General features: G+C 38.0%; 2 protein-coding genes across 3 annotated transcripts in view; one reads left to right on the forward strand and one right to left on the reverse strand.

The window, feature by feature from the left end:
* Window positions 1-3,292, forward strand: part of Bmx (BMX non-receptor tyrosine kinase) — a 47,081-nt gene extending 43,789 nt beyond the window's left edge. The window contains exons 19-20 of the mRNA XM_077106824.1: window positions 970-1,076; window positions 3,183-3,292. Coding sequence (XP_076962939.1) covers window positions 970-1,044 — 75 coding nt within the window. The 3' untranslated portion in view covers window positions 1,045-1,076; window positions 3,183-3,292. The remainder of the gene's footprint in view (window positions 1-969; window positions 1,077-3,182) is intronic.
* Window positions 3,293-6,617: 3,325 nt separating this feature from the next.
* The window catches only part of Ace2 (angiotensin converting enzyme 2), a 47,302-nt gene continuing 27,787 nt past the window's right edge, over window positions 6,618-26,132 (reverse strand). Inside the window, exons 9-18 of one of the 2 annotated variants that reach the window (XM_077106633.1) lie at window positions 24,231-24,457; window positions 21,236-21,380; window positions 18,339-18,437; window positions 17,460-17,582; window positions 16,684-16,856; window positions 15,474-15,532; window positions 12,248-12,348; window positions 10,370-10,393; window positions 8,172-8,366; window positions 6,618-6,825 (exon numbers count right to left, since the gene is read on the reverse strand). In XM_077106633.1, coding sequence (XP_076962748.1) covers window positions 6,711-6,825; window positions 8,172-8,366; window positions 10,370-10,393; window positions 12,248-12,348; window positions 15,474-15,532; window positions 16,684-16,856; window positions 17,460-17,582; window positions 18,339-18,437; window positions 21,236-21,380; window positions 24,231-24,457 — 1,261 coding nt within the window. In that variant the 3' untranslated portion in view covers window positions 6,618-6,710. Of the gene's footprint in view, window positions 6,826-8,171; window positions 8,367-10,369; window positions 10,487-12,247; window positions 12,349-15,473; window positions 15,533-16,683; window positions 16,857-17,459; window positions 17,583-18,338; window positions 18,438-21,235; window positions 21,381-24,230; window positions 24,458-26,132 lie in introns of both variants that reach the window. The other variant, XM_077106632.1, reaches the window with a different exon arrangement.

Here is a 26,132-nt window from a genome sequence, read left to right on the forward strand (position 1 = left end):
CAATTTGTTTAGCTTGAAACAAACTCTTTCATATTTGTTAGGAGACTGCATTTCATTTGAGAAACTTGACATCTTTATAATACTGACATGACTCATTCTAGAACATATATATTTTTCAGCAGTGTTTTAAAGCTTTCCTCATTGGGGAGGGGAAGTACATTTTTAAGTATTTCATTTTGATGATGTTGCTATTAGAAATGGAGTTTTCTCAGGGGCTGGGGTTGGGGCTCAGCAGTAGAGTGCTCACCTAGCATGTGTGAAGTGCTGGGTTTGATCCTCAGCACCACATAAAAATAAGTAAATAAAAAATAAAGGTATTGTGTCTAACTACAACTAAAACAAAATATTTAAAAAAAAAGAAATAGAGTTTTCTGTGATATCTTTTAACTGGTCATTGTAGGTATATGTGAAGGTTATTGATTTTGTATCTTAATTTTATATCCTGCTCTCTTGGTACATTTCTTTATCATTTGAGTTGGTTCTATCATTGATCCTCTTGGGTTTTTCAGGCACACAATTATGTCTATGCGAAAAAATAATGATTTTCCTTTTGAGGCTATAATTTTTAGTTTTGTTTTTTTTTAAACTAGGGATTGAACCAGGGGTGTTCAACCACAAACCTATATCCCCTGCTCTTTTTTACATTTTATTTAGAGACAGGGTGTCCCTGAATTGCATAGGGCCTTACTAAGTTGCTGAGGCTGGCTTTGAACTTGCAATTCTCCTGCCTCAGCCTCCTGAGCCACTGGGATTATAGGACTTTAAGTGTTTTCACATTCTAATATCTTCAACATGATGTTCAGAGTGATGGATATAGCAGGCCCCTTGCCTTGTTCCTTACCAGAGATATCTATGGCTTTCACATTTCAAAAGTTATTAGCTTTAGGACTTAAGTATAAGTATTTGATTTTTTAAAATTTTTAATTATAACTTTCACTATCTAAAACATTGGATATTTCTTTTATTTAGCTTCCAGAAAAGCGCCCCACATTTCAGCAACTCCTATCTTCCATCGAACCACTTCGGGAAAAAGACAAGCCTTGAAGAAGAAATTAGAAGTGCTGATGAGAATGAATGTAAATATTGGCCAACATTTTCATTCTTTAAAAGGAAATTAGCAGGGCTGGGACTGGGGCTCAGTGGTAGAGCGCTTGCCTAGCATGTGTGAGGCACAGGGTTAGATCCTCAGCACCACATAAAATGAATAAATAAAACAAAGATATTGTGTCCATCTACAACTGAAAAATATTGAACAGAAGAAAAGTAGCAAGTCCCAATGTAATCTAGCTAGTTTTTAATAGCATTCTGCATGCTGTTTGTCTGTTCATATTATCTAGAAATGAGTAAGATAATAAAAAATTTCCTTGAAATGTAGGTCAAATTAGTAATTTCCTTTATGCCTCTTTTATTGTAACACTTCCCAGTCTGTAGCAGAAGTACATTTTCATATTGCAATATGGAGAGAGTGTGTAGCATGTGTCAAGATTGGGTAGAATTGAAAAATTATTTGTTAGATACTTGTTCTTTTCCTTCTGTTGTCATTATGATAATTAAATATACTATCAGGTGCAGAAATGTGGACATTTGCCTTTGTAAGTCAGTGGTCTCAAACTTTAGCATGCATGAGAATTAAATGGAGAGTTTTTAAACACAGATTTCTAGGAACAGCCCCAGAGATTCTGATAGAGCATGCCCGAGTGCAGCCTATAAATCTGTATTTTTTTCACAAGCTCCCAGACATTGCTAATGCTGTCATTTGAATTACCCGAGTGCACCTCATTTTGTGGTGGGGCATTGTTTTGTGGTCCATGATTCAATCCAAATGGCACAACTGTCATCTGATATCCAGATTAGAATACTGATTGTTTACCTCATGTATACACATATAAAACTAAAGTTAAATAATATTATTCAACAATATATTAAACATGTTTCACATAGAGAAAATTTTAAAAGATACTAAGGTACAATTTGATATCTTTTTCCTTAAGCTTAGCCATAACCTTGACTATGATCAATCACAATTCAGTGAAACCAGGGTCTTTTTCTAAAATTGATGCTTTTGAATCATTTTACATTCTTGAATTTGGAGCTCTGGGGCTTTTGGCTTGTTTGACAGCTGAAGTTTCAATTTCAGTCTTGGATCTTAACACAAAGATGCAGAAGTACTATTTTAGCTTCTTGTGGCTATTTTAAAGGGTATTTCTTAATTTTAGAATGTTTATGGGAGTATCCTACTTTGCAATCTGCTGCTGACTCCATTAGGGTTGTTTTTGTTGTTATTTTTTTTTTTACTTATTTATGGACCTTTATTTTATTCATTTATTTATATGCAGTGCTGAGAATCAAACCCAGTGCCTCACACATATCAGGTAAGTTCTCCACCACTGAGTCACAACCCCAGCTCTAGGTTTCTTTTTTTTTTTTTAGTATCTTTTGGAATATTTCATTGTCTTTTCTGTATTATCAAGAAGGGAGAAAGAAATGCTATATGGGGCACTATTTAAAAAAGCAAAAAACTCCAATTAAACCCTACTGTTATTTTTCAGACAAAAATTAATACTCTCCCTTAAGAGACATCCTGTTTACTCCCTTACCCACCAGATAGCTCAAATGTTCTCTCTTACTTATTCATTTATTGACATTTAATTAATGATTCCTTTATTTCAACAGAAAATTTACATTTGAGGCTGGGGCTGGGGCTCAGTGGTAGAGCACTTGCCTAGCATGTGTGAGGCACTGTGTTCAATCCTCAGCACCACATAAAAATAAACAAATAAAATAAAGGCATGCTGTCTATCAGTGAATAAAAAAAAAATTTTTTTAAAGAAAATGAAGGCCAGGTGCATGCCTGTAATCCCAGTGGCTCAGGAGGTGGAGGCAGGAGGATCACGAGTTCAGCCTCAGCAATTTAGCGAGGTGCTTAGTAACTCAGTGAGACCCTGTCTCTAATAAAATACAAAATAGGGCTGGGGATGTGGCTCAGTGGTTGAGTGCCCCTGAGTTCAATCCCCCCCAAAATGAAAATTAACATTTGATCATCATCTATTTTGAATAGAGGTACACAAATCTCAATATATAATGAAATGTACTTTAAAAATAATCACCATGTCATTTATACATTCATTCATTTACTCTTTTATTTTGTAATTGCTGTGTGCCCCATTCTTTCCTACCCACAGGAAGAGAAGGAACAAGTGACACAATCCTTCCTTCTCCATGAGCCTGCAGACCAGTGGGAACCTGCATCACAGACCGTTAATCTTTGTTTTTGGTCTCCCTCTTGATTGTTTTCCTTTATTGTCCTTATTTTTGTGTATTTGATCTTTTAAAAAATAATCTGCTTTATAACAAAAGTAGTACATGCTTGTTGCAAAATTCAAACAATACAGAATTGTTTACTATGAAAAGAGTATAAAGCTTTGCTTAGAAGCCTGACTCCTGAAACCAAGTCAAGCAAGAATTTAAGGTACCACTAGAGGCTTACCAGAAAATAAGTCCAAGAGGAGCAAAACAAACAAACAAACAAACAAAAAACCCAAAACCCAAAAAAACAACAAAAACAAAAAAAAACTTCATATATTTTAAAATTGCATAATGACTTTTAAAATGTGGTTTAATTGTGTTTTGTGGTGATATGCAGCATTAATGGTTATAATTTTAAACAGAAGTCTGCCCACATTCTCAGGGGAGTAAAGAAAAAGGCACAGACTTCTTTGTTAAGAAACTTTCCCAAAGGGCAAGCCAAAGAGCAACTTCAGAGAAGAGCATTTTCTAGATGAAGTCTAAAAGTCCTGCTGAGCTTTTTCTGATCTGCTAAAAGTGAAATGCAAAGTCAAGAGAGTCTAGCAAAATCCATATCATATCTGCTTGAATTAATTAAGAGAAAGATTCTAACATAGTAGACTTATAAATTTGAGTTTCTCAATTTTGATTCTGACTCTGACTCTTAAGTGAATGAGGAGATTGGACCTAAGGCCCCATCTTTACTTAATGGGGAAAACATGGCTTTCAAATGAGGGAGAATAATTCATTGACAGACATCAGGGGAGAGGAAGGTAGCATCTGCCCTTTTTGCCTTGACTACTTTTCTACCAACCCCATCCCATAAAAAATAATTAAATTCCTAGAAAGTAAACACTTAGTGAATGTCTTCTGATTCTATAAACAGATGTTCCTTCTGTCTCTGAACTCCATGATGGCTTGTTCACATTCATAATTTCATTTAACCCTTGCTTCCTTAGTCAGCAAAGTTTGCCTGGAAAAGGCCCTGTGAGATGGGCATGGTGGTGCATTCCTGTAATCCCAGCAACTCAGGAGGCTGAGGCAGGAGGATCACAAGTTTCAGACCAGCCTCAGTAGTTTGGTGAGGGCTTAGCAATTTAGAGAGATCCTGTCTCAAAAAAAAAAAAAATTATTTTTTAAGGGCTGAGAATATGGCTCAGTGGTAAAACAGCCCTAGGTCCAATCTCAGTACCCCTCCCCCCCAAAAATAAACAAGGCTTTGTGAACTGTACCATCTCTGAGTCAACTACCCAACTCTGCTTTGTAGCATGAAAGTAACCCTAGACAATATGAAAATGAATGGATGTAATTGGATTCCAATAAAACCTCATTTATGGACAATGAAATATGAATTGCCTGTCATTTTTATGTGTCATGAAATATCATTCTACTCTTCCTGCAGCCATTCAAAAATACAAAAGTCATTCCTAACTCTGGCCATAGGAAGGCAGATGACGGGTGGGATTTGGCCGACAGGTCACAGTTCACCAATTCACATCCTAGGCTCAGTGTAAGACCCTCTTTGTAGAGTCTCCATCCTCTTAGAGGATGCACAGGCAAAGGACCACAAAGCTTCACCTGAGGGGCAAAGTGAGAACGGCACTGGTGAAAACCCCAAAATCAAGTAGGGAAATGAGCAGGGTTTTCTAAATTCTGAGTTACAGCTGAACATTATGTCATGTACCCATGGATCCTTTCTATTGGCTGGGGAGGCTCTTTTGAAGGTGTTAGGTGATGAAGTTGGTTCCTGTAGAGGTTATTTTTGCACTGAGTTGAACCAAAACAAGGACTGAGAACTTCATAAAGAGAATGTTTAGATAACAAGGAGCTTGGCAGAAGATTGTCATGATGTGTTGGAGAAGATAGGACATACTCAAGATAGAAGGATGCCAATGAAATGGGTATGTAAATAAGGAGATGTTGTTGTAAGTTATCCCAAGCTGTGGGCCCAAGGAATGACGTGAAAGTGAGGTCGAGGGTGATAAGGATGGACATGGGTTTCATGCGAAAATAAAGAGTTCCAGTTTGCTACCTGAGTATAATTAAAAAGATACTGAAGAGCCTCAAATGACTCGGCCTGATTTAGCTATTTTGAAGCAATTTTATAGAGGATTTTGAAAGTCATTCTCTCCTGACTTGGGGAATTGATCCACCATTACCATTATCACATCAAATTTATTAAGCATGAGTTACTCTAACATTATGCTGGTTATCATATATATGTGCTCAATGGGTAAACTTTTTATATGTTAATCTATTTAATCTAGTTTTAATCAATCTTCAAGTAGGTAGTAGATGCTGTGCTCAGAACTGGGCTGGGTACTCTAAGAAATATAAAAGTAGCACTAGGTTTGCTTCCTAACCTGACAGTATAATACAATATAAATACAACTCTTTTTGACCTGATTTTACAATTTCTTTGTCCAATAAAGCAATTTGAGAATTAGGATATCTCCCAACACATTTGGGAGGTCAAAGGTCCTGGACAGTAAGATGACAATTTTGTCCACGGAAATGAAAAGCAGATAGAACGGACAGAAATCCCAGTATATAAGAACACATAAGACTACAGGAGTGTATACATCTAATAAGTATTTATTGCGTGTCTGCTTTGTGCTCAGCACTTCTCAGATACAGTGGGTATACAAAAGATTTAAGAGACTGGGAATCCACTTCAGAAGATGAACACTCAGTTGGAGTTTCCACTCACTCTACAGTTAAAGAACAAAGGAAGCAAGTTTCTATCAGACATTCTCTGGAGGTTCATGGAGGCCCTTGTGCTAGTTTTGTGTTGTCAGGGAGATGTTGATCAAGTAGCTTGAAAATGAAAAAATAATATTCTCTACTGTTCTCTGACTTCTCCTTTCGTTGTTAGACATGCCACCCTGAAGAAGGCATGGTCCATTCTAAACATCACTCTGAGAAAATTACTGCAGTATTTGGATTAAGTTAATGTAAAGAAAACGTGCCATTCTTTATCTTTGGCACTTGGATTAAAGTGAACAGTGTGTAGCATTCTCAATCTGGCAGCCCCAGCAGCTCACAGCACAGATTCCATACAAGGTCCAACACTCTCTATCTATCATGATAGTCTTCTTTTACCCAACTCTGATTACTCAACAGATATTTCCATTTCCATTGTCTCTAGCTAGCCTGTGAGGCCAAAGGCATACTCTCCCTATTTTACTCTAACATCAGCCTTCCTATCGGAAATCAAAAGAGAAGTCAAGTTTAGAGACAAATATAAATACTGAAAGCAAGGTCAAGGAAGATGCCCACTGCTCAATCACGATGTCTTTGGGCACTTCTTCCTGAACAGAGTCATAGTTTTGATATTTAATAATATTTTTATAATCTCATACTTTTGGTACCATGAAATTAACATGCACATACAATAAAATCACCTTAAGAGGAAAAATATTTTTCTAAAATGAAGTCTGAACATCATCATTGTTTTGATATCCTGGATTATTTTCTCCTTTACCCATTTCCATGGAGGATTCGGCGTAAGGATTTTCTTCTCGTTTTGTTTGATTTTTCCTGTTAAATAAAATGGATGTTAGAAGGAAACTTTTCATTGATCAGACTGATGAAGATCAAATGGCTTGATGGTATCATGTCTAAGGACGTGAGCTGGGGGAAAAAAGAAATTTCATAAATTGATGATACAAATATACACTGATTCAGCCACTATGGAGAGCAATTTGGTGATATTTATCAAAATTAGAAGTGCACACTGACTTTGACCCAGCTCTCCCACTTCTAGGACTTACCTTGCACCTATATTGGCACACACAAGAACCTGCCTACATTAAGCCATTGCACCTTTTTATTAAAAGTCTACCAGTAGAGGACTTGGTAACAAAATTATGATCTATCCATAAAATGGGAAACCACATTGCCCTAAAAAAAGATGGAAATCTCTTTGTACAAGTGATATGGAAAGATCACTAAAACCTATTGAGTGGGAAATTAAAAATGCAGAATATTATACATAATTTGCATACACTAAAAAAAGTGTATATAGCTATATATCACCAAGAAGCTGATCATTTTGGTTAACTTTAAGAGGGGAAACTTAAAGGCAAAGGACGACAAAGATTCTGTATTCTTTTGCATTTTTAACAATTTTAACTAAATATGAAATGTACTACCTAGTCAATGTCTGATTTTTAAAATGAAGCTACTTTGGAGAACTAAAAATTATAGTGAAGAATATTAAGTGAAATAAATTAATATATGCAGAGGTTCAATCAAAAACATGTTCTATTTGAAGTGTGCATAGTTTTGTAGAGATGTTATAAAATATTATTAACCTATTTCATAAGCCCAGTGAAACTTATTTCTTAAAGTTAGCAGAAAAAAATCTAGTGTCAAGTAAGACTAGAAATCCAATCTCTAGCCGGGCATGGTGGCACATGCCTGTAATCTCAGCGGCTTGGGAGGCTGAGGCAGGAGGATCACAAGTTCAAAGCCAACCTCAGCAACTGAGCAAAACCCTGTCTCAATATAAAAAATGAAAAAGGCTGGGGATGTGTCTCAATGGTTAAGTGTCCCTAGGTTCAATCCCTGGTATCAAAAGAAAAAAATAAATAAGTAAATAAATAAATAAATCAGATCTTTAGTGATTTAAATCCTCGGTGAATTTTGATCTTCAACTCAAGAACAAATTTGAGAGTACCCGACCATGAATTAAGATGATATGGAGATGTGGCTTGCTAGGAAGGTGAGTGCTAGTAAATTTCTAGAGAATGCCTCAGAATGTTTGGAGGCAAAATTGTCCAATTAAGTACCTGAACTATATAACCTGCCACTTACTGGAAGTTTTCCAATTAGTATTCCCTAAATCTTCCTGTTGGAAGATAGGTCTAGGAAAGCACACTTACCTTCTTCGATCTCTGATCCCAGTGAAGATGAGGACGACAATGCCAACCACTATCAATCCCATCACAACTCCAAAAACAATCAGCCATATGGTGACAGGTGGCTGGTAAGGAGGTCCAAGTGTCGGCTGAATCCCCAGGAATTCCAGGCTGTTATCATCCAGGCGGAACACTCCATTGATGCGGCCCCGGGACATTCTATTTCCCCAAAGTGAAACAGTAAAGGGAACAATTAGGCAAAATAAAATTGTGTTTAGTTATTTACTCTTTATATCATTGTTCCCAAAAGAATTTAATTTGTATATCATAAGAATATACATCTAAAGTAATGAAATTAGGCGAACAGGTCTAATGAAAGACATGAATTTTTTGACAGTTATGTATCTTTGATATCTGGAAACTAAATTAGATTTGCCAACAGCTTCACTGAGAAACTGAATTGCAAATATGGAAATGTGCAAATGGTTGGTATTTGTACATTTGTGACTGCTGTGCTTTAAAGGCAAAGTGAGCAAATTTGGTAATAATTTCCTGTCTACCAGAGTATATCTGCTGTGACTTGATATCAAATAATGGAAAAGGATAATTTGATATCTGTCTTCTATAAATAAATCACATCCTATACCCAAGTTTCTACAGTAGAATTTCCAGCACTGAAGAGTAACACAGGAAAGAGACCTTGGCCAATTTCTCTAACACTGGGATGGGATATGGCTAAATTTTATGGAGGAAAAAGGATGAAGATCTTTTAAAACAAAAACAGTTGAAATGGAGAACATTCTGGATCAAAGACTAAAGTGTCTAGTATCACATCCTCCTATCCTTGGGTATATCCCAGGTTAGGAGGTCTGAGCTCACCTGAGAGAAAAAAGAGGCCAAAGCAGATTTTTTTTAGCCATGTAACCCCTGGCAACTTTGGAGGTTCATATCTCAAGCCATTCTGGAAACAGAAAGTTTAAGGTGTCCTGTAGGTGACTGGGACTCCAAGAAGGCTAATCTCTTTTACAAAGATCTCAGCCAATACTTCTACTGGTTTTTGGAGACAAGACTTCTGAAGCAGTGACTGAATCTTTGGGTGTGGTTGAGTCATACACCCCAACCAAGCCAGATTTTCTAGGCACATTCTGCCCAGCTGGTTTTAGATCTGCTTTCAGACAATTAACATCACTGATGCAGCTCAAGAGGGCCACCTACTGAGCTCCCTAGTAGCAGTGGCTATATTAAGCCTTTTTTTTTTTTTTTTTTTTTGTGAAAAGGAGAACCATATATGAGGTCGATCCATCCATGATTTCTGCTGTCTTGAGGGAAAGAACTGAGGCAAATAGAGCAAACCATTTCTTCTAAGCATTCACTGCCCATACTAAGTCCCTCTCCCATTATGGAGGACAACCAATGTCCAAGGAATCCTATGTTTGTCAACTTGTTGCAGGCTTTGGGCAGCCAAATGAATCCTCTGTCAGTGTCCCTCTAGCAACTGATGGTAATACCTGTCCATGTCCCTTCTGTATTTTCCATGCATGCTGGTTAGACTTCCTTCAGTCAACACCTACTTCCCTTTGCCTGTGAGCACTGCTGGGGAATTAATGTCACCTTGATGCAGTTCCCAGCCCATGACTGGTGAGTGGTGGTGAATGGATGATGACCGAGCTCCCTCAACTCTCTGATGGGACAAGTCAGGTGCACATTCCCCACATTCTCCCAGAGTTGCCCACAAGGAAGTATTAAGCTCTATGTGACAATGGTGGTGATAAAGTGTAATCTATTGTCTTCCCTCCCTTCTCTGTCGCCTGTCCACATTTTCTTATCAGTGCTTCTTGAAATGGCCTCCCAAATAAACTACTCATAGTTAAAACCTTGCCTAAGGGCCTGCCGCTGGGGGATTCTAAATCAAGATAATTCTCTTGCCATTAGATCATTTTTCATCTTCACACCATTTCATTATAAATTTTAGTGCATGTTAATTGTACAAAATATAAGTTTCTTTGTGACATTTCATACATGCATATAATATACTTTGATCATGTTTACCCTCCCTATTACCTTCTCTGCTATTGGATTCTTCTAGAATTAAAACCCAAATTCATGGGATGAAGCAAAACATGTGAATGATTCACAACAATGCCTGGCCCTAAATATTAGCTATTGTTGCATTTGTTAACTCCTTCACCCTTTATATGGATTATTTGAAAGTAAAATGTTACCTGATAGCCTTTTCAACATCAGTTCTAGGGATAATGTCAGACACATTTTGAGGTGCAGTGACAAAGAAGTTGAAGGAGATTCTTGGTTTCAAATCACTCACCCGTACATCCTCCTCTCTGTGGAGAAACAAAAGCAACATCTTCCCTTTGGGCTCAGAGGACACAATAAAAAGAATGACATCCCACCCCCCTGGTAAAACTAAGTTAGCCAGACACAGAGCAGAGGGAACAATGACAGGAGATAAGATCCAAAAAACTTTACCAATGCTCCAAACACATGAAATCAACTATATAAGTGTTGTAAAGGCAAAGTGAACAAATTTGGAAATAATAATAATAAATATGTCACATTTTGGCATTCTTTCCTCTATCATAAAAAATCCATATTTTTTTCAATGATAGAAAGATTTCCAACTGAAAGACTGAAGAGAATCAGCAAGAAATCATTGATAGCTTGGGACTGTGATAAAAAATTGGGGAGGCAAAGATGGCTCAGTATATCAGGGAAAAAAATGGTGTGTTAATATTCCCTCACCCAATCACACCCAGCAAAAAACATGGTGTTACACTCATGGGTGAAGGGAAAAAGTAAGGTTTAGCATATAATGTGACAAGATTGTGCTGTCATAGCTGCCGGAGTGATACTAGTAAAAACTAAAATGGATCATGTGGCTCTAGTCCTTGAATCAATACCTATCTCTCTCAGAATAAGAGCCAAAGTCTGTAGAATGGCCTTCAAGGCCCACAAGAACTTTCTTTACCCATTCCGGCCCTCCATGCCCAAATTTCCTACTAGTAAACACCATTCCATCTATACTGGCCTTCTTGCTGGTCCTTCAACAAGTGAAGGACAGTCCTTCCTCAGAGTCTGTGCCTGCTGTCGCCCTCAGTGGATACATTTTCTCCCATGGTGCTCTCTCTGCCGCTTCACAGATTTGCTCAAATGTTAGTGAAGTTTTTTTTTTTTCTTTTTTTTTTTTTTTCTGACTATTTGGGTTAAAATTGAACTGCTCCTCCACTCCCCAGCACTCCCTAATCTTTTTCCAATTGTGTCTTTCTCCCCAGCACTTATTGTGAATAGATAATGGTCAGGCAATGGGCCCCAATTAAGGTCTTATTCCAAGGCAGAGACCACACCCCAGGCTAATCCTCAGAAATATTTACTGCCACCATCAAGGCCTATTTCAAAAGTAAAAGACCTTGAGGCTTTCCAGCAGGAACATTTCTTCCTGAGAGGGGGATAAACATCAATGGTGGGAGTGAACCCAAATAGGAGTTAAGGGAAGGATTAAAACTCAGGCTCAAGGACACAGCCAATAGCCTTGGTAAAGTTTTCAGCGCCCATTTAACATAGATTTTGATCCATGCTCAAACCATATGCGCCCTTAAGCTAGCACTCCAACATGGGTTTTATTGCTATCTGGCCCCCTCTGGCATCTCAAGAGTTCTATCTCTTCTCACTTAAATAAATCCTACTCATTTAGAATTCCCTTCCTTTATTGTCCAAGGAAGGAAATCGGCTAAGCAGGGAATGTAAGTCTCTCACAAAACTATCATATTTCACTTACCTTCTCTCTTTCTCTCCCCACCCCCACACCCCAAACCAGAATATAAGCTCCATGAAAGTGAAAATTTCTTTTTTTTCCTTTCAGTGCTAAGGGTAGGTAAGAGCATTTGGACAAGAGAGCTTAATAAGAACAATGTTCTTGCTATCTACATGTTAAATAAACCACAATTATCCCTAAATAGAGTCACCCAAACTTCAGGATGTCCAAGAAGTTTAAAAGTTAGCAGGAGGTTTTTCTCAATTTCACTTGAAGACTCAAGAGTAAGAGAATTGCTGGTTGGAGAACCTAAGAACTCCGCAAATCAACTCACCCAAAAGGAATGGTCTGGTTTTTGATTTCTGAAAAATACATTCTCATGGCGTAAGCCACAGATGCCCGGAACAAGTACATCTCATTGTCATTCCATTGGTACTGCAAAATGAGAAGACAGGCACTGCTCATTAGGGATCCTAAGACATATTTAAAGCTCAATATTCCTCAGGCATTATTTTTAATATTCCAAGGACTCTTGCTGTTCATTAAGCCAGTGACCTCCAATGTGAGTACACAGCAGCAGCAGCTGGATGGTTAAAGCAACTTTAAAGTTTCTGATACAGAAATCTGGAATGAGATCACAAATTTACATCTCTAATTAGCTTCCAGGTGGTGATAATGCTGCTGGCCAGGCAACCATGCTTTAGGAACAATTGGGCTCATGATCCTTTCATTTAGTTTGATCTAAACTGAAATGAGCATCCTGAGGATAAGTTTTAAATGGGATCAAACAAAATTTGTGGGTTTTACTTAAAATGTCTGTATTTTGGAGATAAACTGATTATATATATATATATATTTTTTTTTGGGGGGGGGTGGGTACTGGGGATTGAGCCCAGGGTCACTTAACCACTGAGCAACATCCCCAGCCCTTTTTTATATTTTATTTGAGGCAAGGTTTCACTAAGTTGCTTAGGGCCTCGCTGATTTGTTGAGGCTGGCTTTGAATTCGGGATCCTCCTGCCTCAGCCTTTTGAGCTGCTGGGATTACAGGCGTGCGCCACAGCGCCCAGCAGTTCTCACTATTTTTATAGTAAGTTCTCGATATGTATAAAGAGAAAATAAAAAGAAAGAAACTGGGTGCTCAAGGAAAAAAATAAAGTGTTGTAAACAGCAAGGTAATCTGTTCTTTTTTTCTGATTCTGAACAAATGGATGGCAAATGCATAGTCTTTGAAGACCTGCTAAAAGAGGAAAAAAATGTACTCTTTCCTCCAGTAGATGGCAGTAGAGATCAGTGACTAGCACAAGACTTGTTTCTCCTTTCCCTTTCAGACAAAACATGATTTCACAAAAAATTAAAAAAAAAAAAAAAAAAAAAATTATCACATTCACCTCAATTTGTCTTTCATCCATCTTTGAGTAAAAGGGAGTCTCTTTAATAGTAAAAATGATAGTATTAACATTGTTACAAATAATATTCTGGTTACTATTTCCATATTTAAATTTTTTTTAAAAAAGTCTGAGTTCTCAAAAATAAGGCCATAGATCTGGTTGATAATCACCAGAAAATTACTTGAACAGGGCAAATATTTTGGCCCTGATGTGTACACGCATTAAGATTATAGTTCTGACCTCATCAAAGCCAACTGTTGCTTAGTGAATTGGTCTCAGAACATTATACCATCAAAACTTCTGAAGACTATTAGCCAATCCCTCACTGCATAGAAAATATGAGCACAAATATCAAGAAAAAAAATCTTTTTTAGAAAATTTATTTATTTTATTTTGGTACTAGGGATTGAACCCAGGGGTGCTTAATCATTGAGCCAGATCCCCAACCTTTTTTAATATTTCGTTTAGAAGCAGGGTTTTGCTAAGTTGCTTAGGGCCTCACTAAATTACTGAGGCTGGCTTTGAACTTGTGATCCTCCTGCCTCAGCCTCCCAAACTGCTGGGATTAGAGATGTGCGCCACCATGCCTGGCAATTGGAAAGAGTTCTGATCTGTCATGAGTAATTAAAACTTATTTGGCCAAGGGAAAGCTAATAAAGTATGGCAAAGATGAAAAAAAAATAACACTCAATGATTATTAAGAAATAGGAACATGAACTCGGAGTTTGGGAAGAAAACTTCTATTTTTGTTATTACTTTCTTAATATTCATTTTTCACTCCTGTTACTTATATTTTGATGTCTAACTTATCTATGAAAATTATACAAAAAGCATTTTTGAGTCTTGGAAAATATTTAACTTTTCATCTTTGGATCTATACGATGAGATGACAATTTTCTGTAGTACCTTGGACTTTTTATCTACTAACCCCAGGTTGGTTTCTAAACCTGCAAAGCCTTCAGGTTGCCACCCAGGCCTTTGATCCCCATCTGTCTGAGATTTCCTGTCCTCTCTTTCCCAATCAAAGCTGCTGCTGTACTTCCTTAGGCTGGCTCACTTAAGACAGGTGTTCAGAAGGCAACAGCTGACTCAACTAATGCACGTGATAAGAGTGAGCTTTGCTGAACTTAGAATCCCACTGAGAGTTTTTAAAATTCTTAATGCCCAACTCTCTTTTGGTTTGGTATGAGTTGTTTTGTTTTTTCACATGGCTTGGCAGGTTTCTTTTTTTTTTTTTTTTTAATTGGTGCATTACAATTATACATAATAGTGGGATTCCTTAATGCCCAATTCTTGATACCACACCTGGGGCAATTGAAGCAGAATTTCTGGGGATGGAGCCCATATATCATTTTGAAAACTTCCCATGTGGCTCCAATGTGTGGCCGAGCTTGAGAAGCAGTGTTCGAAATCAGAGCTCCCCAGACTTTATTGTGCATACAAATCATCTTGAGGGCTTGTTAAAATGTAAATTCTGGTTAAGCAGGTCTGGGGCTGGGGCCTGAGAGTCTGCATTTTTAACAAGCTTTCAGATTTGAATGCTGTTGGTCCATAGATTACTCTGAATAAAAAGAGAGGCTGTAGATGGACTGATTGATCCAAAACAAACAAAACCCCATAAAGATACTGCTTCTAAAAGGAGACATCCTCTTGAAATATAACCATGTCCTCATCCTCAAATACAAGTAATGGTGAGAAGTTAATGGGAAGAATGGGTATTGATGTTTAAGGATTGGTACAGATATTTTCACGTTGAGCTTCAGAACAACCTCAAGATAATAGGTAATAAGTAAGCACGACCAATTGGTTGTAGGGAAAGTAAAAAAGCTGGAGGCCAGAAGCTGGAGCTTACAGCATTTTTTTTTTCTTTTTGGGTATTGTGAATTGAACCCAGGGGCACTTGACCATTGAGCCCCATCCCCAGCCCTATTTTGTATTTTATTAGAGACGGGGTCTACTGAGTTGCTAAACACCTCGCCATTGCTGAGGCTGGCTTTAACTCGCAATCCTCCTGTCTCAGTCTCCAGAGCCGCTGGGATTACAGGCATGTGCCACTGGGCTTGGCCAGCATTTCTTTGTTTAGACCATACTGGATTGGGCTGATTATGTACTATTTAAGGGAAAAAGAGTGTGCTGGAAAATAATGGATGCACTGTCTGGAATACTCACTGCTTCTTCTCCAAGAGCTGATTTTAGGCTTATCCTCACTTTGATGCTTTGGTCAGTATCTGATTAAAAAGAAATTGCAGACTCCTGGTTACAGATTGACCACATGTGTTTACTTCCTTTCCCTCCCAAGGTCCCACAAAGGAATTTTTTACAAGGTATAAACACACTTTTGGAAAATGAGAAACGATGGGAGACGGGTAACTGTTTTCTCAGAGGACAGGAAGCCATGGCCTGAGGGGTACACAGAGGAAGTCCAGACCCAAAAGAGTCAGAGAATCCCAGGGAAGCTTTGGTTCAGGTACAGCAGAGGGTGGGAAGGGGATACTGGGCTAAAAACAAGGACGATGGACTCAGGGTGTGGTTAAGCTACTGGGGGAACAGTTGATCCTCTTACCCCTATGAGCCTTTGCTCAGACAGTCACCTGGAGCCTGTGCACCAACAAAACAAGAGATAATCCAAGAAAGAAGGCATGGGATTCAGGAAACAGAGGGTTCTCCCCAGGAGAACAACAAAAAGATGACTCATGCGGAAAACTGGGGTCTGAGTGAGATAGGAGGATTCAAGACTCCAGGAGGAAAGTGTCCAGGGGGAGAAACTGAGGCTGAAAAGAATATATATGTTGGAATAACTCGGAGAAAACACACACGATGCAGGTGGTAAATTAGATATACTGAAAAAAAATCGAGACAAGTACAAATTCCAGAACAAGCAAGTCACATGAGAAAGGATACCAAATGATATATGACTTGGCTCTGTAGGCAAAATTATGAAAGCACTGATAACTGCTTTACTAAAAATCATGATAAAGCTTCACTGGGAAAATGAGAATGGAAAAGGAGGCAGAAGTGGAAGTCTAAAACTGATTAGAAAATAACAATATATACCTAATTAGAATAAATTAATTAATAAAAAAGAAAATAATATAGTTTAGATATATGAAAGTAACTGCCAAAAAGAGGAGGTGACAGTGTTAAAAGTTTTTGTCTTTGAAGAGAAGATTCAAGTGCAGTGGTTTGGAGATTGTTACACTCTTGTTTTAAACATGAGACTAATAAAACACTTGAAAGAGTTTGAAGCACAGTTAGAAGCAGGTTCTACACAGAGGGAACATGCATTCAGCTGTGTCACCACCCTCATAAGGCTGGGGCCAAAGGAGACTAGGGTGGCAGACAGGGAGCAATGCCAAACATGTCAACTTGGTGTACTCACAAGGGCTCCAGTCAGTGTTCCACCCAACAAAAGAATTCCTGTTCTGGTCTTTCAGCCAGCCAAACAATGGTTCAAAGTAGTTGAGCAGTGGTCTTACATCCATGTTCCTTGCTCCTACCACATTTTCCAGTGCTAAGGTCCAGGGTTTTGACTTTCCAAGACGCAGCATATTGCTACATGAAAAAAGAGGGGGTTCAGGACCTCTTGAGGGATTCCATATGTACACATATGTACATCTATGATCTACGATTTCTTTTCTTTGACTTAGCTAAATTTTCTCCCAGCAGATAAGAAAATGATGCATATTAATGGATGGATTCATCCTTCAATCTCTCTTTCCTTCCAATTACTACAAATAGAGCTCTATAGTTCTGACATGGAGAGAGGAGGTGACCCATCCAGCCATTTCATGGGCTAGGTTCCTGTGTCTGACCACAAATTAAACATTTACTTTGTGAATGTGGAAATTTTGAGGTTCCAAATTTCTTTTTTAGAACAAAGAAATCAAATTCAAAACAGGCACAGAAATGAGCAACATTGGACACTAGTAGAGGGTCAGCAATTTTTTCTAAAAGCTGGCTTTTTTTGGAAATTTTTTTAGTTGTTGATAGACATTTATTTATTTATCTATCTATCTATCTATCTATCTATCTATTTATTTATTTATATGTGGTGCTGAGGATCGAACCTAGTGCCTCACACATGCTAGGCAAGCGCTCTACCACTGAGCCACCACCCCAGCCCAGAGAGGTTCAAAATTTTGAGACATTTCTTACAGCAGCTTCTGCCCAGCTTCGGTGGAATTTGAGATGTCACATTTGTGGAGGGGGCCTTCATGTTTAGCTGCTTGACAAAGGGCTTCTTGAAACTGGAATTGATAAATGGTCCTTGTGTAATATCTGTGCAAGAGATAAAAAAACAAACAGAAAAGTCCATCCCATGTTTTGTTACTATGGTAGAGTTATAGATTGGGGCATATATGTAAATTCTGGGGCCCAATAACTAAAGAGATAGTAGTCAAACCTCTTTCTCTAGGAAGCCTAAACATGAATTCTATAGATTCATCATAATCTATCTGCATTTTATGTATTAGTTGATAAATAAGACAGTAATGATTTTATATCAAAACAAGCCCCACTATTAGGTTTAACTATAATGCACTAATAAAAATATTCACAAAAACAAGGTGATATCATTATTCTGTTAATTGTTTGCTCACATTGGTACTGTTTTACAAATTTGTAGTCCTTTCATATAAATGATGCCAATCTACAAATACAGAAACTGAGGCCCAGCCTATCTAAGATCTAGGGATAATAGGTGAAGAACATATGATTTAGACTTCAAGTTTAAAATGCTCTTTCAATACATGGTGAACTCTGCCAGTAAAAAGAAGACAAACAAAAATACTTTTCGTTTTTCCCAATAGTATTGTTGATTCCTTGATGACGGGAAAATTATCTCCCACAAGTTTTATTTAAGCCAACAAATCATGTTGGATTCAACTGCATTAAAATTGATCATGTATATTGAGTTTAAGGGTGGGAGGTGGAGAAGGAAAAATCATAATTATCACTTCATTGAGCCCTATGTATCTGTCATAGCATGGCTGTCCACAAATTCTTGAAGTTAGACAGAAGAAAATTGTCATTTACCGGATGAATGAGAAATCATTAGAAACATGGTATAGAGCTGCGGGGTCACAGTATGTTTCGTCATGAGGCACAGGCTCCATCACCCCAACTATCTCTCGCCTTTGGGAAGAAAAGGAAAAGATACATTAGTTGTAGCTCAACCAACGTGAGAAGGTAGAGTTGGGCACAACTTCGGCAGTTTCAGTAGACAATAGCATTGATCATTGAAATTGGTTGTCAGGTGAGATGAAAACAGAATAATATATCAGAAAAAGTAAAGTTCCTTGAGTTGTTATCTCTCATTGCTTTAATATAACCAAAATATACCATTGGAAAATAGCTGTATCTTCAAAACACTAATTTAAGAAAATTCATAAAGTGCTTTGCATGTCCAAAAACATATAGTGAAAGCCCTAGAAGTTCCTCTTAGGCACCATAGTTTATGTGCCTTTGGCAGATCTTCATTTTATAAAAATGAAATCTTAGGTTTTTTTCCTTAAGTGTAATTCTACTGGACCTTCTTCTGTAAGCAGCCCTGATATCACCCACCTTCTAGCACAATTGATCCTTCAATCTCCCTTAGTCTTCTCTAGCTGTGTCTCCTTGCCATTTCTCTCTCTCTCTGTCATAGTTATTAACATACAACTCCTTGTCCTGGAGAGTTGGACACCTTGAGGATGGGGGCTGTGCCTTGGTCATCTTCACAGTTCTAGTGCCAAACATGGTGCCTAAAACTAAGGGAAAACTTCATTCCTATTTGTTGAATGACTAAAGGAATCACCAAATTACTTTAAAGGTCGGATTCCATGTACCTTTAAAATAAACTGAGGCATTGCCAGGCACAGTGGTGGATGCCTGTAAACCCAGCAGCTCAGGAGGCTGAGGCGGGAGAATCACAAGTTCGAGGCCAGCCTCAGCAATTTAGTGAGGCTCTAAGCAACTAGAAAAACCCTGTCTCAAAATAAGAATAAAAAAGACTGGGGATGTAGCTCAGTGGTAAAGCACCCGTGGATTAAATCCTCAGTACTAAAAAAATAACAAATAACTAAGGGATCAAAAAATCAGTCCAATTAGAAAAAAAAAAAAGATAGATAAACTATATATTTGGCATTGTTTCAAAAGGGATACATTTGTCCTTTATGACTGTGGGGTCCTTATGGCCAGCTTCAGTCATATTCAAACACTAGAAACACAGTTATATAGGTACAGCCTCCTTCTTCCCAAGGAAGATTTATGTTAACATAGAAAAGCTTAAAGGAAGAATGGTACTAATTTAAACTTGTGCATGGGGGACTGAATGTCACATATAAGATCTTCACTTCAAAAAGGAAAAACAAGAAGTAATTGACAGGGCTCTGACTACTATGCAACGGTAAAAAGATTTCTCTCTCTGTTTCTCTCATGATTGTTTCATAGCTGCATGTGCCTGACACAGTGCAGGGTATCTGGGATACAGTACCAGGTTTTCTCAAGCTTGAAATTCTCTCCACACACACCCGGCTAACTCCCACACCTTTCTCATGACTCAACATGGATGTCTCTCTTCATCTGGCCCCCCCAAGGGCTTTAGATCTCCTCTTAAATACTCATGGATCCCTGTACCTTTCCTTCACACAATCACACAGTGGTTTTATCTTGCACGTTTGTACCTTAGACCAAAAGTTTGGAGCAGGGGATCAAGGACCACATTTGAAATGATTAGCAGTAGATCTCCATCCAGTGCTTTGCTCAAAATGTGAAGTCACCATTTTTATTTAAAAGAATGAGATGGGTGGCCCATGCCTGAAATCCCATCAGCTTGGAAGGCTGAGGCAGGAGGATTGTGAGTTCAGGGTCAGCCTTAGTAACTTAGTGAGGCACTAAGCAACTCAGCAAGACCCTGTCTCTAAATAAAAATATAAAAATGGGCTGGGGGTGTGGCTTAGTGGTTGAGCACCCCTAGGTTCAATCTCCGATACCAAAAATAAATAAATAAAATAAAAATAAAAGAATGGACACAGAATACATAAAAGTGAATAGATTGATCATTTCCTAAATGGTATCACAATTTAAAATGTGATCCAAATTTTTGTATATTTAAGAATATACACCATGAAGTAGTGTCACCTGACCCAAGATATGGGGCAGAGCCAAGGAGATTTTATCTGAGGAGATGGCACCCAAATGGAGACTGAAAAATCTTAAAAGGAGGCAGTTAACGTGTGTGTGTGTGTGTGTGTGTGTGTGTGTGTGTGTGTGCGAGAGAGAGAGAGAGAGAGAGAGAGAGAGAGAGAGAGAGAATATATACACACATGCGTAGTATGATGGCATTCCTCTAACCTGAATACAGTTTTCTCTTTTTCACATATTTAACTCCAATCACCAGCTTTCAAGATTCACCTTTTCAAATTCTAGTGGGTTTGACTATGAAACATTGTCTGAGAACCCTGATCCTAGTTCTTTTAGATTGGATTCTCTCAGAAACAGACTCTTTAGATAAGGTTCTGGGAGGTGATCCCTGGAAACATCAGCAAAGGAGGGAGGAAGTGAGACAGGGAAATGAAAGCAACCCAAAAAAGATGTTACTGAGTAAGTTATGACTGTAAGTAATTCTAACTTATTCCCTCTGAAGAATCCTAGGATTCATTATAGAGTACTCAGCACAAAGGCTAGTCCCACCTGAGGGCAGGGCAGTTGGGGTATTTATCCATCAACTCCCATAAGGTATTGGTTGAGGGCTGTTGGGGATGGCATTAGTTCCTTAGCCCCTCTTGCCCTTTGTGGGTTCTGATGGCTTAAGGAAGCTCCAAAGACAATGAAATACAGAACCAGTTGTGTGTGTGTGTGTGTGTGTGTGTGTGTATGTACAAACCAGTCAAACGCTTTAAAATAAACAACAAACTCATAACATTTTACTGACGGTGTACTCATTAACTTACTTCATCTCCCACCACTTTTTCATCCACTGATCTTTGGGAATTTCACCCTTAAAGACCATCCACCTCCACTTCTCCAACATGTAAGTAAAAGGTAGAGCTCCAACAATCGTTAGTGCTTGTTTGAGCAGGAAGTTTATTTCTGTTTCTGAAAGTAAATGGAAAAGGGCAAATAGTGAGATGAGGATGACAGTGGCTGTTTTGTGTTAAAAAATAAAACAACAAACTCTCCTAATCTCAAGATACTAGGCTTCAAAATAGATTTACTAGAAGGATGATTACATGAAGAATATTAATGGTGGACATAATAATATATGTATATATTCATTTTCTCAGCTAAGGGATTTGTAGCAGGGTGAAGCCCTGGAACAGAACAGGTACATAAAAATCCATATGTTAGCTGGGTGCAGTGGCGCATGCCTGTAATCCCAGCAGCTTGGAAGGCTAAGGCAGGAGGATTGCAAGTTCAAAGCCAGTCTTAGCAACAGTGAGGCGCTAAGCAACTCAGTGAGATCCTGTCTCTAAATAAAATACAAAATAGGGCTGGGGATGTGGCTTAGTGGTCGAGTGCCCCTCAGTTCAATCCCCAGTCCCCTTCCACCCAAAAAAATCCACATGTTAATCCTAATCCTTATTTTTTTTATTAGTTTCAGTCACCTTCCTTAAATACTCCTTATCATAGATAATTAGGGCTATTTCATCTACCTTCTCAGGCATACTATTTGTTCTTGAAAGCTCCATGAAGACAGTGACTATTAATGTCTCATTCTATACTGTATTCCTTGTCCAGTGTCTGCTACATAATGCCCTCTTTGAGTCCTTGGTAAATAAGCAAACACTAAACATGTGGTGAAAAGCTAGTAAATCAGGAATGGGGGGAATAGCATGATGTTGCACAATAGATTGACTATAGATAACAATGTACTGTACAATTCAAAAGCTAGAAGAGGGCTGGGGTTAGCTCTGTGGTAGAGCACTTGCCTGACATGCATGAGGCCCCAGCACTGAAAAAAAAAAAACAAAAAAAGACTAGAAGAAAGGATTTTTGAAAGTTTCCATTATAAAGAAATGAAAACTGTTTGAGAACATAGATATGTTTACTCTAATTTAAACATCAAATGATGCCTATGTGTATTGGAACATCATAGGTTACCCCATTAATATGTATAATTTTTATATTAAAATAAATGTAATAAAAATATACATAAATAAATAAATAGAGCCCTCCTAGAGGGCACCATCCACTGGATATACAAAAAATGCAATGTAATCTAAATATTCTGATTCTTCCTTACCAAGAATTTAAAATGCTTTTACAAGGAGAGAAGGGATGAATGAATTTATTTAGTATCATTCATAAATCAAGGTCAGAGCTAAGAAAAGGAGCAAGAGTTTTTTAAACCAGTAATTTAACCATGTCTGATAGTATCTTAAGAAACATAGTGATACCATCATTTTTGCCTACTTTCAAGGAATATTAAATGATAAAACACATATTTGTGTATTCATTGACTTAAGCGAATGATATTTTAAAATTGGGAATCAGGCGTAGTTGCCATGAACTTTCTTTCCTTTGTTGCTTTCTTTATTGGATGCTGACACAACTGTTCTACATAATACTCCACTGGGTTTTTCATGATGACAACTTTATACTGGCTACTCCCAGGTCCTCATGAGATCACCAAAGACCTGGAGGCAGAGATCAAGGCAAAGTGAATTGCCCACACAAGGATGGACCTCATGACCTTGACCTCATTGACCAAATATTCTAGCCAGCAGAGCTAATTGTTGTGTCATAAACTGTTAAAATTCATGGAGGAAAATACACACACGGAAGAGGAGTAGGTAATAGGCTCTTATTGTCTTTCTTTTACAAGGAAGAATCAAAAGCCATGGTGTCGTCTCTAAAGAATCTGGATCTCCTGAGTATGTGTTGTGTTCAGTCATGTCCAAGACATTCAAAGAGAAACTGGCAGCCTCAGGTCAAGTGGGCTGCCTGAGGCAAACATGTTGACAGATAACCTGGGTCTGACTCTTTAAGCATCAGATGTTGCAGGAAAAAGTATGCTTCCACTGGATGAACAAAATGTTTCAGGCCCTTCAAATTTTGATTCCATCCCCTATCCTTTAAGAACTCCCAAATTTCAAGCTATACTTTGCATACTATTATGGGAAAGGCTTCATATTAGGGGTCTAGTTCTGGATCTGCCACTACATTGCTTTTTAAAAAAATAGTTTTTTAGTTATAGATGGACACAATACCTTTATCCATTTATTTATTTTAGTTATTTATTTGTATGTGGTGCTGAGAGTTGAACCCAGTGCCTCACACATGCGAGGCAAGCACTCTACCACTGAGCCACAATCCCAGTCCACTGCATTGCTTTTTGACCTTGAGGTATTTTCCCTTTCATTTCTTCAGTTTCCTCCTCTGTAAAATAGTTTTTAGAATCTATTTCAGTGCTAACATTGTGAGAAGTTTCTACCTAGAATCACAGCATATATTCAGAAGCCTGATCTAATTAGCTGGATGGCCTGGGACAAGCCATTTCTTAATTCTGTGAGACTCTTTCAGCATCTTTTAAAAAACTCACTGAGGGACTGGGGTTGTGGCTCAGTTGGTAGAGTGTTTGCCTAGCATGTGTGAGGAACTGGGTTTGATTCTCAGCACCACATATAAACAAATAATAAAGGTCAATCAACAACTAAAAAAAATTTTTAAAAACTCACTGAGTTTCTAGTAGATATTTTTAGGGTTATAAGATCATTCAATCAGTTACCTCTCTTATTCCTTGTCCAAAAATACAAAACCACATATTGGCATGTTCTGATATATACTTCAAAAAAAATTTTTTTTTTTTTACCAGTAGCGATTCCCAGTTACCCACAAATACACTCTATGTGGCAAAAGCAAATATTTCCTAGACATGTTAATACTTTTGTACATATCACACTAATGAGCCCCCAAAACAAACAATGAAAAAAAAAAAAACCATACCATTGTCTTCACGAAAATCAGATGGCAAAAGACCAATGGATTTCAGATGCTTAGGTGTAGATGCAGACAGTGACATGATTTCCCCAACAGCTTCATGGAACCCTTCATTAGCTCCATTTCTTAGCAGGTAAGGTTGCATGGCATATGCCATGTAATACTGGATGTGTCCCATCTCATGATGAGCTGTCAGGAAGTTGTCCATTGTCACTTTTGTGCACATCTTGATTCTGTATAAAAATAGGCACGAGTAAAATGAATGTCACTGAATTTCATTTAATCATTATAGTAGAGTTGTATGAAGTTTTGGTAGCATGAATTCTGTACAAGATTTATTCACCATTGAATTTTGTGTATCTATCTCTTATGTCCTTATATACTAGTTGCTCAATATAAAGTGATGGGTGGGGCTAACTCCTGTTCTCCCACTCACATACTGATAGGAACAGAGATATCCAGAGCCCTTCACTGTCAAAACTCTGAGGAAAATACTCTATAAGTTATCAATAGACATGACCTTGGGCATAACAGTGAATGAATATAGTACAGTCTACTAGAAGCACCAAGGAGGGCATAACTAAGAATATGATGAGCAATTTTTACCTCAATCAATGTGCAGGAGCTTGCCAAGTAGATGGCAGGGAGACTGATATTCCTGGATGTGTTCAGTGATAAGGGCTTGAGAAAAAAAATATGATATTCAGGATACTACAAGCCTTTCACTATAGCCAGTATAGATAGAGAAGCAGTAGAAAGGGTTGGAAATTGAGACTTGAGGATCATTAATATGTAACTCATGGAGAGGATATGATTGATGGCTCATACAGCAAGAATAGAATGGAAAGAAGAGCCAAAGCCTTGGGAGAAGCCTCAGGGAAGATGGAGAAAGTGTAATTAGAGAGGCCAAAGGAGTCTGGAATAGGATGACAGTGCAGAGGTCAATTAAAACAATGCCATTGGCTGGGTGTGGTGTTGCATGCCTGTAATCCCAGGGGTTCTGGAAGCTGAGGCAGGAGGATCATAGTTCAAAAGCCAGCGTCAGCAACTTAGTGAGGAATTAAGCAACTTAGCAAACCCTGTCTCCAAATAAAATATTTTAAAAGGGCTGAGGATGTGCTTCTGTGGTTAAGAGCCCCTGAGTTCAATCCCAGGTGCCCTCCCTTCAAAATGACATCGAACTCACTAATTAATGTCTTACTCAGATTTTAAAGTTTACTATAATGATTTTCTCCATGACTTCTCATTCCTCCTACTCTTGAGATGACTGTATCAGTCCGTACCTGCAAGGCACGGGTTCTCAACTTGAGTATGTTTGAGAATCCCTTGAAGATTTGTTTAAACTCAAAGTACTAAGCCCCACCCTGGAGTTTCTTCAGTAATCCCAGGATACAATCTGAGAATTTGCATTTCTAGCACATTCCCAAGTGAAGCAGATACTGCTAGTCCAGGGAACATACTTTGAGAACCATCAGGCTAGGTTATTCTATGGTAACAGGAACAAACAAAACTAAAACAATAAAAAATAAAAGACAACTGGTAAGTACTATAATGGTGCTGTGACCCCATGAAATAAGGACTGCATTTGGCAATTAGGTTGTGGTTCTTTTCAACTTGACAAAAGCATTTTCATTCAGGTGGGTGTAGGGGTCATATTTCAGTAGATTTCTAAATTAATTTTCCAACTACTCTGATCATGTCACACTACCCCCATAAATACCCTTTAAGGACTCTTCAATACTCAAGAATTAACTCGGCCTCCTTTATACACCCGATATTTTTCCAATCTGCTGTTTTGACTTGTTTTAACAATTATAATAGCTCTTATATATTTATTGTCTATTGTAGGTAAGATTCTGTGCTAGGAAACTTACATGTATTTTCTCACTTTTAAGCCTCCCTCTAGTA

The sequence above is a fragment of the Callospermophilus lateralis genome, chromosome X, assembly GCF_048772815.1.
Source record: "Callospermophilus lateralis isolate mCalLat2 chromosome X, mCalLat2.hap1, whole genome shotgun sequence".
Classification (NCBI taxonomy): domain Eukaryota; kingdom Metazoa; phylum Chordata; class Mammalia; order Rodentia; family Sciuridae; genus Callospermophilus; species Callospermophilus lateralis.